The following is a 13,204-nucleotide window of genomic DNA, read 5'->3' on the forward strand; positions in this document are numbered from 1 at the left end:
ATTTAACAATCACACTCTCCTCACGGAAAAAAATACTCAGTCAGTCCAACCAAATTTTGGTTAGCGCAACCGATGCTTCGGTTGGTTTTGGCCCAACTAAGATGTTCCGTACCAGTAACGAAAATTTCGTCAGAAGAGCAGAAAAGTTTGTTGCCTCAACGAATCCATCGTTGCGGTAGCAAATTGGATCGTTGCAGTAGCTGACTCTTAAATCGGTCGTGCCAACCAATGAATTCACTGCTGCAACAAACTTTCCGCTCTTCTAACAAATTTTTCGCTCTTCGAACGCAATGTTCGTTAATGGTACAAAAAATCTTAGTTGGGCCAAAACCAACCGAAACATTGGTTGCACAAACTAATTATTTTTTTCCGTGTTTGGGCCCTTCTTGGGGTTGAGGGGATGAGCCGGGGCCGGGTTGCGGTCGGTGCCAACTTCCACGGTGGAGATCGACGAGTCAAAGTCCAACTCATCGAAATCCTCGAGGAAGCTGATACCTTCCCACAAAATCGAGTTCGCCGAGTCGTTAAGTAAGTCGTCGTAGTCACCCATAGTCTTTGTTTCAGTCAGTCATTCAAAGGTGCAACTAACCCCTTCCCATTGAATACTCCCTAGAACACAATACACTCACAAAGCGATGAAATGACGTCAATTTAACCACGATCTTACCTCAAGTGCAATCAGATTGACATCAAGACGTCCATTAAGAGTGTTTCGTGTTCCTTTGAAGCATTCAAAACCCTCAACAAGTCGCTCGACGCCCGGCCCTCCTTCCTCGTCCACCCACGCCACCAACGCCACCCAACTCCCGCCACCTGCCTGTCCGCCCCCACCAACCCCCTCTCCCCCGGGTCGTTCCACCGCAGCAGAAAAGGCCATGACCAGAACCGGACGCAGTGAGCTTCAGGCGGCGCCGACCAGACACCACTCCAGTAACAAAGGTCCTACTTCATGCTCTATTACCCCCGAAGAATCGATTTTCACTGACTCTCGAGAGTCGACTCCGATTACTCGACTCCTTGGCCCGAAGAATGGACTCCTGCACACTTAAAGTTTTTGTACAAATTTTGTACGAGACATCACAGTTTTTTGTGCACACGATCTTTTCGTACAAATTTGCACAAAATTTTGTACAATTTTGTACGAAAATGGTGAAATATGTGCAGTTTTTCGTACGAAAATTGTACGAAAATTACGTGTGCACTAAAATCTGTGATGTCTCGTACAAAATTGTATAGCATTGAGTGTGCAATGCAGCCGCAGGCCGTCTGTCGTCTGTCCACTGTCCGTCCGTCCACGTGCCTCGCCGCTGCTCCCGACTGGCCGCTGTCTCAGCAGAACCGCTTATCGCAGAAATGCGCCACAACGACACCGGCTGGAACCCAAGGACCGACCACACGGACATCACGAGGACAGCACGCAGGAACACTCACATCTCAGGAACGTGACATCACGTTGTAATGAGTGAGACAAAATTTTACGCTCCTTTGAGCATTGTCACAATTGCCGGGAAGTGAATCGGCCATAAGCTGGGCTAATGTGACACAACGCTCAAAGGAACGTGACATTTTGTCACATTCGTTTCAGCGCGATGTCACGTTCACGGAAAGAGAGTGAAATTGGAAATCAAATCAACGTAGTGAAGGCAGGGTGGAATGTCAAAGCATGGGGAGATGACGTAGGGGGACAGTAGAACTTAATTTGAATTGAGTCGCAGTGAAGGAGCTGCAAGGGAATAGCGGTCAAGGAAACGCTAGTATAGAATTTTATGGGTAGACCCCGCAGTAGAAGCCCGCGTTAAGCGTAACGTTACACAATTTTTTTTTTCTGAACGCCAATTTTACCTTAAGTAGCTGACATGAAATGTGGTCTCACACATATTGGCGAAACGTCACGCGGGTCCTTTTGAACACCTAGGGAGAATGTTGTGCCACGCGGACGGCATCTTCGCACTGAAAACCCACATTTCCTTCAGTTTTCAGTGGTGCATCCAATGAGGAAAATGACCCATGAGGAAAATTGGACTTTGCATTTTATCGGCAAACAGCGGACAAAGCGAAAAGGGGTGGGGAGGGGGGGAGGAATGCGCTGCTGCTGGCTGTGTGATAAGGAGCCAGGCCCGACGGGGCATGCCCCGGCCGCCTCATGCAGCACGATTCTGACGTCACCTTGTCTCTCTCACACCCGAGATGTTATTGAGTTAATCTATTTCGGGACGTTAAATTTTTTAGAGCAGATGAACTCTGTATTGCGAATATTGACTCGATTTTCCGCAAGAACGGTTGAAGTTGTGTGGTTCCCCGATCGAAAATGGTGTAAATAAACCTGCACTGGGGAAAAAAGTACAGAAACGGTAGTCTGCAAGCTAAGGGGTTTTCTCAGGTCGCCGAGTAAAGAACAAAAGAAATCAAAACGTCAAGAACCACGGGAAATGTTCTTACTGGTCCCTGGCTTTTTGATGACTTTTGGTCTTCACTCGGCGATCGTCGTGCGAAAGCGTCTATTTGTCCGTACCTGCCAACTATGAAACTTGCTTCCTTCTTGTGCAAATAAAGACGGGCCGTCCTTTCTTTTTCTTTCGTACTTCCGTACTTCCGTAGTATATTCTGTACATTTTCTGTGCGAAAGAACCGGTTTTTCAACATTGCGTAGGTTCAACAGAGACAGCGATAAAACCTCGTCTTGCTACTCAAGAGGTCAGACTTCTTGCCAAGTTTTTGTCAGACGTAAGGGTCTCGAAAAGTTTTGGTCAGACAGAAAAGTCTCGCCACGGCAAGACTTTTCTGTCTGACTGCGGTAAAGGCCCTAATTAACGTGCGTCAAAATTGTCAGACAAAAATGTCTCGTCGCAAAATGGCGACACTTTCCTGTCTGTAAATTTATAGTGGTTAGGCAGGAAAGTCTCGCCATTATGTGGCGAGACATTTTTTTTCTGACTGTTTTGGCGAGACCCTTCAGGTCTGACCTATAAACTTGGCAAGAACTTCACATCTGGTCTCGCCGGCGCAAATTCTTTCCATGTAATTTGCAGTGTTTCCATTACACTGAAAATCCAGAGGCCTTTATCCTAGGAGTCCCGAAGCGGGACAAAAAGTCTCCCCAAGTTTTGGTCAGATCTGAAAGTCTCGCCAAAATATTATCAGCTCAAAAAAATCCTACGACTAGACATTGCCGGCGGACGGACCATCGAACAAGCTCCATGATAACGCACGTAAATCCTGAATGTTTTTGTGTAAATTTTGTACGAGACATCACATTTCTTGGAGCGGACGAGCTTTTCGTACATATTTGTTGGCAATTTTGCACGAAAATGGTGAAATCTGAGCAGTTTTTCGTACAAAATTGGTGCGAAAAGTTCGGGTGCCCAAAAAACTGTGCTGTCTCGAACAAAATTGTAAATAACGTTTTGTGTGTAGGATTCCGAATTCAAGCCTGTCTCTCCTTCGGAGAGGCGGTAGGCGTGATTTCAAGATTTTCAGCGTTTGTCTCAGTTTATCGCCGGCAAGGTCCGTGTCACATGGCAGAGGAGGAGGGGCGACGGGGTATGCGCATTGTTCGAGTGAGACCGATTCTGATCCAGTCGGTATCGACGCCGGCTATTCGCCTGCACTCGGATCGCCACACGGACCAACAAGTTCCAAGAAGTAGGGCCGCCACCGCGCGACGCGTCGTGGACACACTGAATGTTACGTACAATTTTTTACGAGACATGACGTTTTTAGAGCACACGAACTTTTCGTACAAATTTTGTGCGAAAAACTGCACAAATTTGACCATTGTTGTGCAAAGTTGTGTACAAATTTGTACGATAAGTTCGTCAGCACAAAAAACTGTGATGTACAAAATTTGTACAAAAAACATTTAGAGTGTGGTGCAAGGCCGAGTGAGGCATTCGTGCCGGCGACGAGCTGGGCGTCAAAACACCGCAACGCGACCCCAAGCGGGGCAGGAGGTGGCGACAGGGACTCGCTCGCTGACTCATGCCTGGACTGCGCGCTGAGAAAATATTGTTTCATTTGAAGACATCACTTGTGCACACGAACTTTTCGTAAAAATTTGTAAGCGGTTTCGTACAAAACGGGGGAAGTTTGTGCAGTTTCTCGTAAAAATAATTGTACGAAAATTCCGTGTGCGCAAAAAACTGTGATGTCTCGTACAAAATTGTACATAACATTTAGTGTGTGGAATTAAGAAAAGAGGGAAACGAAGGGTGGGTGGCCTGTGAAAGCGAGAGAAAAACCACACCCAACTTGTTTGGATTACTGTACGCGGCTGAAGCAGCGGCCAGCAGACCGCGGTCATAATTTCACACAAGCGTGCCGTCCGTCGCTCGCTCTCTCTCGCACCCACGCGCGAAGTCTCACGAGTGCGAGAGAGACTCACCGACGACGGGGCTGTGTAGATTCCGTTGCTGCCAGCGCAGCAGCCGTGGCGATAGTGCGGGGAATAGTGTCCAGACCGGGGTCTCGGCCAAGGCCTTGACCTCAGCATTACGATCGAAACCAAGGGGGCAACCACTCAATTTTCTTTCACACACAGGATTCTTTCACGGAACGGATTTTGCTCCAAAATTATGCAAGATTTTGCAGTGTTTTGATGGAATTTCTCGAGATTTCACCAGATCACGAAGGGATTTCACAAGATTTCTACCGATGTTGCGCAAGATTTCGGCTATCCCAGTGTACGCAGGATTTCGCGAGTGGTTGTCCCCTCGATCGAAACGGTTTCCGAACAGATATCGGATCTGACCGTCAAGCACAGCCCATCACAGCAATGCCAGACTGGTTGGTTCATGACTACTTTCGTTCTTCACTCGGCTATGACGGAAATGGTCTATTAAGTTACGCAGATCTGGACTTTAATCAGGCCCGGGTGAACCTATTTCTGTCCGAAAGCAGTTACGGTATTCCCCGCACCACGGCGGCGGGAGTCACAGCAGCGCCGGTGGCTCCTCTCCCCCACTCTCCCCTTCCCTTTTCCTCCCCGTCGCCCTCTTCCCCTCTCCTGTCCGTCCCCCTCCTCTTCCCCCTCCCTCCTGCGAGCCCACACTGCCGCCGCCGCGCCGTCACTGCCTGTGCCCTGTGCCTCGCTCGGCTGGCTCGGGCTCGGCTCAGACAGTTGACGCGTGCACATAGCAGAAGGACGCCTCAGCCGCGCAGTTCGCGATCGCTGTCTCGTCGTGCGACCCACTGTAGTGCCACCAACAAGAAGGTGACAAGAACCACTACAAGTTCCTCCAGCCAACCGTCGTCTCCCGTCTACTTCTTGAGGATTTGAGGAGTCTGTGAGGTAACAGTGATAAACGTGTGTTACGCAGGCGCTTCGCATTTAGAAGACGATCCCTTCATTTGATGCACGTGCAAAGTGCTTTCGGTCTCGATAGATTGCAGAGCAAAGAGTGAAAAGAGTTATAGAGCATTCTAGTCGTCGGCGAGTTAAGATCAAGAATCAAAAAACCGGAAATGGCGCCGGCTACTTAACTACCGCGATCTTTCCGATGCATTTGTTCTAAACTTTTTTGAAGCGTTCCTGTCTCAAAAGAAATTCAATCGGTTTCAAATTCTTTTTGGTAAAGGAAATATTCATATTTGTCGATGTTTTTAGTTGAATTCGGTTACTGGCTTCTCCCTCTCCTGCTTTTGTTCCTTGATCGACGACGACGTGACTGCGCTGATGGTTGTTTTACTCGCATATACTGGAAAAGGACATCACCGCCCGAATCGATTGGTTCCTCGCCTAGTACATACTTATCTTTTGAGGTTGCGTACATCTTATGCACCTTTCTGCGCAAAGAGTACGTAGTGATGCGTTATATATTACTCAGCTTACGTATACTCCAATGTCTTTAAAAGAAATTTCCCAAAACGGAAGAAAATGGCGCAAGCATGATACGAAGGGTGTTTCTATTCGTATTACGAAGGTTTTCCTTTGTATTTTACTGTGAAATGTTAAGATTCTTATTTCGAAGAAGCTTCGTATCATGCTTCCGCCGCATTCCTTTTAAACAGCTCAATTGTCATTGTGAGACATTTAAAGTGTGCTTGCTTGCGCCATTTTCTTAGTTTTGGGAAATTTCTTTTAAAGACATGCAAAATTATGCAGGAAAAAGTCCACGAGAGTCAAGTTTTCACGCTTGATTGACTTGAGATGACGTCATCGGTGGCGTCAGTCAATCGTCATTTCGAGGATGCAGTTCGGGTGGCACTGCTGCTCTCCTTTCGCCCTCAGTTTGATTAGATGAAACGACCGGAAGTATTCCGTGCTGTCGTCTTCGTGCTATTGCTGGTCTTAGAGTGAAGATAAGAGTTTTCGGAGCCGACAAGGCATCGTTCACTGCAGTTAGTGGGTGCTGTTCGCACCGCCTTTCTCGGCTTGCGTGGAAAACGTAGCGTAAGGAGCTCCCGATTAAGGGTATTCCGACAGTTCGGAATCATACGTGCAAGAAAGGTAAAACGCTTCCTCTGTTGTTTCCGGTTGGACTGAGGACTGTGCACAGTCATGGAAGTGTAAAGTTTCTTCCGCTGGTTCTGACGGCATTTGAGAATCAGCAGGGGTCGGTAACTTAGAAGTTGATGAGTTGGTTTTAATTATCAAAAATTTTCACGTTTATGAGCATTTTCGAGTATCCCGAAAATGGTGGAAGTCAAAATGATGCGACCGTTCTTCACGAGGACCTTGGCATGTGTTACATTTGTTATTCTTTCGTTCGAGGCGACCAGACGCTTCCTTCCCGGCGAAAGTAATTTAACTTAGAAATAATTAGATGTAAAATGTTGCTTTTAACTTAACTATCATTTTCGGCCATAAGGAGGTGTCTAGTCGTTTCCAGTCTTGGCGTAACTAGAATCCCCCATGTCAACACCTTTGCAAGGAACCTAATCACATCATTTTTGCTTCCACCGATTTCGTGATATGCTCAATAATGCTCCAAAACGTGAATTTTTTTTGGTTTAGTGACGGACCCTGGAATCAAGATACAGTAGGAATGTTAATAAATAGGAGGCGATTGTTTTCCTTGCTGGTTCCTGTTCTGGACTGCATCTGGGCAATCTTGTTGTAGAATTACCATTATGGAACAAACTGAGGGCGGCCATCAGGAAGCTGAACCCACAGTTCCGTTCATGCTGATTTAGCATCTGATGCACCCAACCGGCCGCTACTCCATCGGGAACACTCTCATTCCAGGAACGTGACATCACGTTGAAATGGATTTGACGAAATGTCACGTTCCTTTTGTGTCACATTTGTTTCGACGTGAATCGGCCAGTAATTAGCTCATTCACGTTGAAACGCATGTGTCAAATGCTCTAAGGAACGTGACATTTTCTCACATTCGTTTCAACGCGATGTCACGTTCCGGGAATGCGAGTAAAGTGTTTTCTTAAAGAGGCAAATGGAGTTACCTGGGTTACGGTGTGTTCACCCGTCGCTTTGCTTTCAGCAGGATGGCCGAGAAAGCTTTGGGATTCGAGGGCTACGAAGAGAAGAGTCGGCCGTCACCGCCGCCGAAGTACGATGAAGCTCATCTCCACCAGTACCCTCAGCGCGGTGATGGTTTCTCCACCCCGCCGTACCAGCTCAACCAGCACCCACCCCAGCACGGTGGTGGGTTCTCAAACCCGCCGCATCAACTCATGCAGTATCCGCCTCAAGATGGTGGTGTTGTCCCCAACGCGCCGCTACTCACCCCTCAACCACCAGCCCCAGCCCCAGTCACCAACGTGACGATAAACGGTAAGGTTTGTTGCAAGTGGGAGTAGCTCTGAATTTCAGTGTCCAGATTTTTTCATTCTGCATGAATTTTTGATGAATTTTAAAGAACTGCGGTGAAAGTTTCATTAGTTTCGATATGAACTTCATTCATTTTGTAAGAATATCTTTAAACTTAAGATAAATTTCACCAAATTTCAGGTAATTTGACTTCATTCAAGATTTCCTAGTTGAAGGTTTTTTGAGTTCCTTCCCTTTGGTTAGTCTGTGCTCAAGTGACGAATGTACACTGGTAAAAACGAAGGCACAAACACTTTGTCCTTGTATGGTGCTAACGATATATGCCCCTGAAACGGCTGAAATCGGTCTATGCTCATGGAAGTAGGCGAGAATTAGTGGGAACTTCATTCTATTCTGCATTCCTTTAAAAGTGTGACTTGAAACTAAAAGCAATTTGCCGAGGGGGAAATCACTCCTAAAACCTGCGACCCGACTATTACGCCTATGACGCTTTATTACGCCTCAAAATATTGGGATTTAGCTGAAAACAGACCAAAAAACCCTTAAAATAGATTAAATTTTGAGAATTTCGGCTATTACGCTACTATTACGCACACACTACAAATCCTAAGGTCAGATTTCTCGCCACTCCGGGGGCAAGACATAAAAGTCTCGCCAAGATTTGGTCAGACCTGAAAGTCTCGCCAAAATTTGGTCAGACAAAAAAGTCTCGCCTTAAAACGGTCATACACAAAAGTCTGACCCCAAAATGGCGAGACTTTTGTGTCTGACCGCCACCTGAAGGCCGTAATGCGCCGGACGGTTACGGCCTTAAGGCCGTGGTCAGACACAAAAGTCTCGCCATTTTGGGGTCAGACTTTTGTGTATGACCGTTTTGTGGCGAGACTTTTTTGTGTGACCAAATTTTGGCGAGACTTTCAGGTCTGACCAAATCTTGGCGAGACTTTAATGTCTCGCCATATTTTGGCGTGAAGTCTTTCCATCCAAATTGCAGTGCACTATTACGTGTGCTATTACGGACACAGTGACCCGACCATTACGCGAGTGCTTTCCCCCTCGCAATTTGTGTTTCATGATACAAAGTTTTGAAGATTTATGTCACAGCTAAAATACACTTCTGTGACTCCAAGACACGTACAGTCAATAATTTTAGACGAATTTTGTGGCGGTGAGAACGTCATTGCCTGGGGGAGTATATTCTTGATGTACCTGATTTTTGTGTTCTTTGATCGCAGCCTCTCCACCAGCAGCGCAGCAGCCCGTCATCGTCAACAACATCGTCGGTGGCGGCATGATGGCGTGCTCCAAGTGCGGCTCCAACTTCGTCTCGGTCAAGATGGAGTCCTCCTGTAAGACCCACTGCTGCTGCCTCATTTGTTGCTTCACGTAAGTCCTAAATACTTCTAGCAGAACCGTTCTGTCAAACCAAGTGTGGAAGACTGTGCCCAAAAATACTATGAGAGTTTATTGAGTGGTAATAAAATAAAATTTGATCCACTCACAGAATCGACGTTGACTTCGATTATATGGCATTTGTAATTTATGCAGCAGTTGTAAATGATTATGCCTTTTTATTTTTGACAATTTTGTCAGCACTTATTCACTTTTTCACTTGTCTTCAATAGTCTCTGAAATGCTTGCACCGGTGCATGTACTGTAAGCTCAAATTTCAACTAGACATTTAGAGTGTGGGTCTGCCTGGTGTCACGGCGCACAGTGGGCCAGAAGACCGACGCCGCCGGCCCAAATTCTAGACGCGTTTTGAGCTCCTGAGTCGCTGCATGGGACTCCAACCGAATATGTGACCCCACCAATGGATAGCTCTCCGATCGAGAAATCCATTGGTGGGGTACGTTTGGTTCCCCGTTTAGCGGCAATGGAGCTCAAAACGCGTCCAGAATTTTAGCCGCCTCCACTGATCTTCTGGCCTACTGTGCGGCGTTAGTTATTTCCAGGACCGCTCTTTAAATAATAAAATAATATCGCTTTTCTTTTTGTTTTTCGCCAGGCTCCCGTTTTGCTTCTTCCTGCCCTACTGCTGCGATTGGTGCAAGAAGCCCGTGCAGAGATGCAGCCGCTGCAAGGCCAAGCTTGGCTAATGCAACCGCAGCTGCTGCACCCGAAGTGAGGAGCGTCGGATAGTTGAAGAAAATTCGCATGCGAGGCTCTGTTGTTCTAGGTGCTTACACAAAGTATTTCTTCAAAACCATGATTTAAAACCTACACTGCCTCCGATCTCTCTGCGGGGATCAAGTTGGGGTTCCACTTCGCTGAAAGATGTCTTGTGTTATGTCCTTTCGACGTGTATTATTTGTAATCTCTTCGTAGAATTGCCCACGCCGATTGAACAAGCATTCATCGTTTTTACTGGCTACAAATCTGACAGCTAGCGTGGTTTTGTTTATATTTAGGGGTCACCGGAGTAATGTTTGAATTACTAATGTGTTTGCTTTTAAGACTGTGTGCGTTGTTTTAGTTTGCGTGTTACGCATTTATTTTTAGTAACGATCGTAGCAATATTGGTCCATCTGTCCCTGTGTAACGGCTAGATGATCTTTTTATTAGCTGTTGTCATGAGACACCCATTAACAACAGTACATGTTTCGTTCAGAGCTCTCTGTTCGCATTTTAATTTTGTGTCGGAGAATGTGTGTATCACCTTTTTGTTGTTATTTTCAACTCATTATTTCTCTACACTGCTTAAGTGGATTTGTATTGGTTGTTTAATCTTTCCTATTCTGTAAATTTCTTGCCTACCCTGATGGCAGAGTTGTTTTTACGTTAAGTATCGCTGCTGAACGATCCCTGCTCTTGGAGGCCGTCTGTCTTAAAACATTTAGATCATATTTTTAAATAAATTCTTATGTTTAATTTGTCTTAGTAGTGGAAACATTTCTTTAAACTCCCTTGTAGTCCTAAAAAAAATTCGTCATTGACTCCACGCAATCTCAAATGAGATCTGTCGCAACTATTTCAGTAAAATTACAACTCAGTTTGGGAAAAGGAACACAGGCTCTTACAATGCGGGCAAGATAAACAACACTGTAAAGCCAGCAGTAAGTTTGCTTGATACAAATTTGGAAAGCTTGAAAACTTACGCTTGCCACATTTTGGAGTATTTCGGGGCCAAGATTCCTAATTTTTTGGCAAGCAAACTCACTGCTTACTTTGCTGTGAAGTTTGTCAAACCACAGGGTTATAGACTTGCCCAAAGTTGCTTGAATGGGTGTCATAATATGCTGTTGAAGTGGCATAGCATTCATTCAAGGTCGAAATTAGCCACAAACATAGAAAAAAGGCAGCGAAAATAGTAATTTTGAAGTCCAAACTTGCCGCCAGGATCTAGCTTGGAGACACTTAGCAGCATCCTCAATTCATTTCTTATGGTGAGAGTGGCTTCAAACTTTCAAGTCAAGCGTCTGAATTCTTACTCAGTTGTAAAACAATCACTCAGCGGTCAGTTGTTTGGAAAGTTGGAAAGCTCATTCGCTAGAGTCACTACCATATTAAATTAACAAAAACTTTTGACAGTTCTGGTTCAAGCCTTGCTTGAAATTTCGTCTTCAATGACTGGCTGACGCTATTTGGTTCAGATTTCTCAATGTCAAGCCTAATTTCCTTTACAGGTTTAAAAAAAGATTGATAGAAGGACAAACTAGACACTTTGTAAAATTTTACATTTTCTGACAAGTGAAACGTGACTTTGAAAATTTCCTGGCTAAAATCTGCAGACTTTATCTCAAGCAGGAACTGTCACACTTGTGAAACGATTTAAGACATGACTTAAAGTCGATGTTTGACTACTTTCAGTACCGTCAACGAGGGGAATCTAGGCCACCATGGTGGGTAATAGACCACCCCTGAAATTCTTCTCAATGATTGTCTTCAGCCAAGTAATATACGAGTTTGGATGCTAGTGACAGAAACGCTTTTCGAGGTCATTGCTACACTGTTAAAAATGGTCGTAGACAAAAAATAAGGTGAGTGAAAATTTAGTTGTTCCAAAACAAAGAACCAAAGCTGCTCAATTAAAGTGCATTATGGGTAACGATCTATTTCGTTCTTCTAAGTTATAAGAAAATTACTATTATTTAAAGTACCATGAAAAATAAATTTAGCGACAAAAGTACTCAATGAATACTTGTCGCAGACATTACACAATCTTTTTGACTTACAATACTTGTTGTTGCCTTGTTGGCCAACGAGTTGTTTTTGAGGGTGGACTGTTGATGTGTAAGTTTCTCATTGTGGAATTATCCTTTAGTTCCACAACAAATCTTAGGACAAAATTTTTATCAGAGTACGCGGCATCACCATTAGAGAAGGAATATCGGGGGTGGTCCATATTACCCGCTTTTACGCTAGGTGAAAAAGGAGCATGCATAAAATGTGTACTGTAATCATAGAGCATGATTTATGAATTGAACTTAAACTACAGACAGACCCTTCGAGGAAGTTTTACAGAGGAATACCGCTTGCGCCGCGAACTTAAATTTGTGCACTCAAAACAGTCTATGAGGAAAGTGAAGGCATTAAAGAACTGCTTTGTTTAATGACGAAATGCTTAATGTTACGAAGGGTTTAGATTCATAACACGAAGCAATTCCTCGTAGATTTCGTTTTCTTCGTGTTGCGAAGCGATGCTCTTCGTTAAGGGGGCTAAAGCACTTTGTAAAAATTTTCTTTTGATGTAGACGGATCAAGATTTTACAATTTCTGTGTTAATACCCTTTTAGATAATTGAGTAAGCTTCATTTTGACTTAAAGGAAAGTGACTTAGGACATTTATTGGAGATTTAGTCGAAACGTTTAAAATTTTGGTTCTCGTAAGATTTTGTTCGCACACTTGCTCAGATCTGTGGGGGAAAAATCAGGGAGACTCATCCCTAGTAGTGTCATAGAATTGACTACAATGGGCTTTACATCTACAATAGTTTTCAAGAAAAAAAATAAAAACAATTTTTTTAACAAATTTTTTAACAAAAAATTGTTTTTATTTTTTTTCTTGAAAACTATTGCAGATATAAAGCCCATTGTAGTCAATTCTATGACACTACTAGGGATGAGTCTCCCTGATTTTTTCCCCACAGATCTGAGCAAGTATGCGAACAAAATCTTACGAGAACCAAAATTTTAAACGTTTCGACTAAATCTCCAAAAAATGTCCAAAGTCACTTTCCTTTAAGCCAAAATGAAGCTTACTCAATTATCTAAAAGGGTTTTAACACAGAAATTGTAAAATCTTAATCCATCTACATAAAAAAAAAATTTTTACAAAGTGTGTTTAACATGTATGAGCCCCCTTAAAGCGTGAAAATCTTGTAATAGCGTAAGGAAACTCATCTGAGCGGAAGGAACTGATCGCCACCCGAGGTATAAGGGACCAACAAGGCGGTCCAAATATTACGTCACCCCCGAGGGGTCGGCAACTCACATATTACTTCGTACGCGGTGGCTATATTACCCGTATACAGG

At 44.5% G+C, this 13,204-nt stretch overlaps 1 protein-coding gene across 7 annotated transcripts; it reads left to right on the forward strand.

Annotated features, from left to right (window-relative positions):
- The first annotated feature begins 4,756 nt into the window (after positions 1-4,756).
- LOC117639554 lies at positions 4,757-10,335 on the forward strand. 7 transcript variants are annotated; one of them, XM_034375341.1, is made up of 4 exons: positions 4,757-4,782; positions 7,440-7,732; positions 8,965-9,115; positions 9,738-10,335. In XM_034375341.1, the coding sequence occupies exons 1-4, from the start codon at positions 4,772-4,774 to the stop codon at positions 9,826-9,828; spliced, it is 546 nt and encodes a 181-aa protein (XP_034231232.1). In that variant the 5' UTR covers positions 4,757-4,771; the 3' UTR covers positions 9,829-10,335. The 7 variants fall into 7 exon arrangements, with proteins under 7 accessions (XP_034231232.1, XP_034231234.1, XP_034231233.1 ...); XM_034375343.1 differs by lacking the exon at positions 4,757-4,782 and adding an exon at positions 5,035-5,287 and having other exon boundaries at positions 7,443-7,732; XM_034375342.1 differs by lacking the exon at positions 4,757-4,782 and adding an exon at positions 5,037-5,287.
- The last annotated feature ends 2,869 nt before the right edge of the window (positions 10,336-13,204 follow it).

This window comes from Thrips palmi, unplaced genomic scaffold (assembly GCF_012932325.1).
Source record: "Thrips palmi isolate BJ-2018 unplaced genomic scaffold, TpBJ-2018v1 HiC_scaffold_11, whole genome shotgun sequence".
Taxonomy (NCBI): domain Eukaryota; kingdom Metazoa; phylum Arthropoda; class Insecta; order Thysanoptera; family Thripidae; genus Thrips; species Thrips palmi.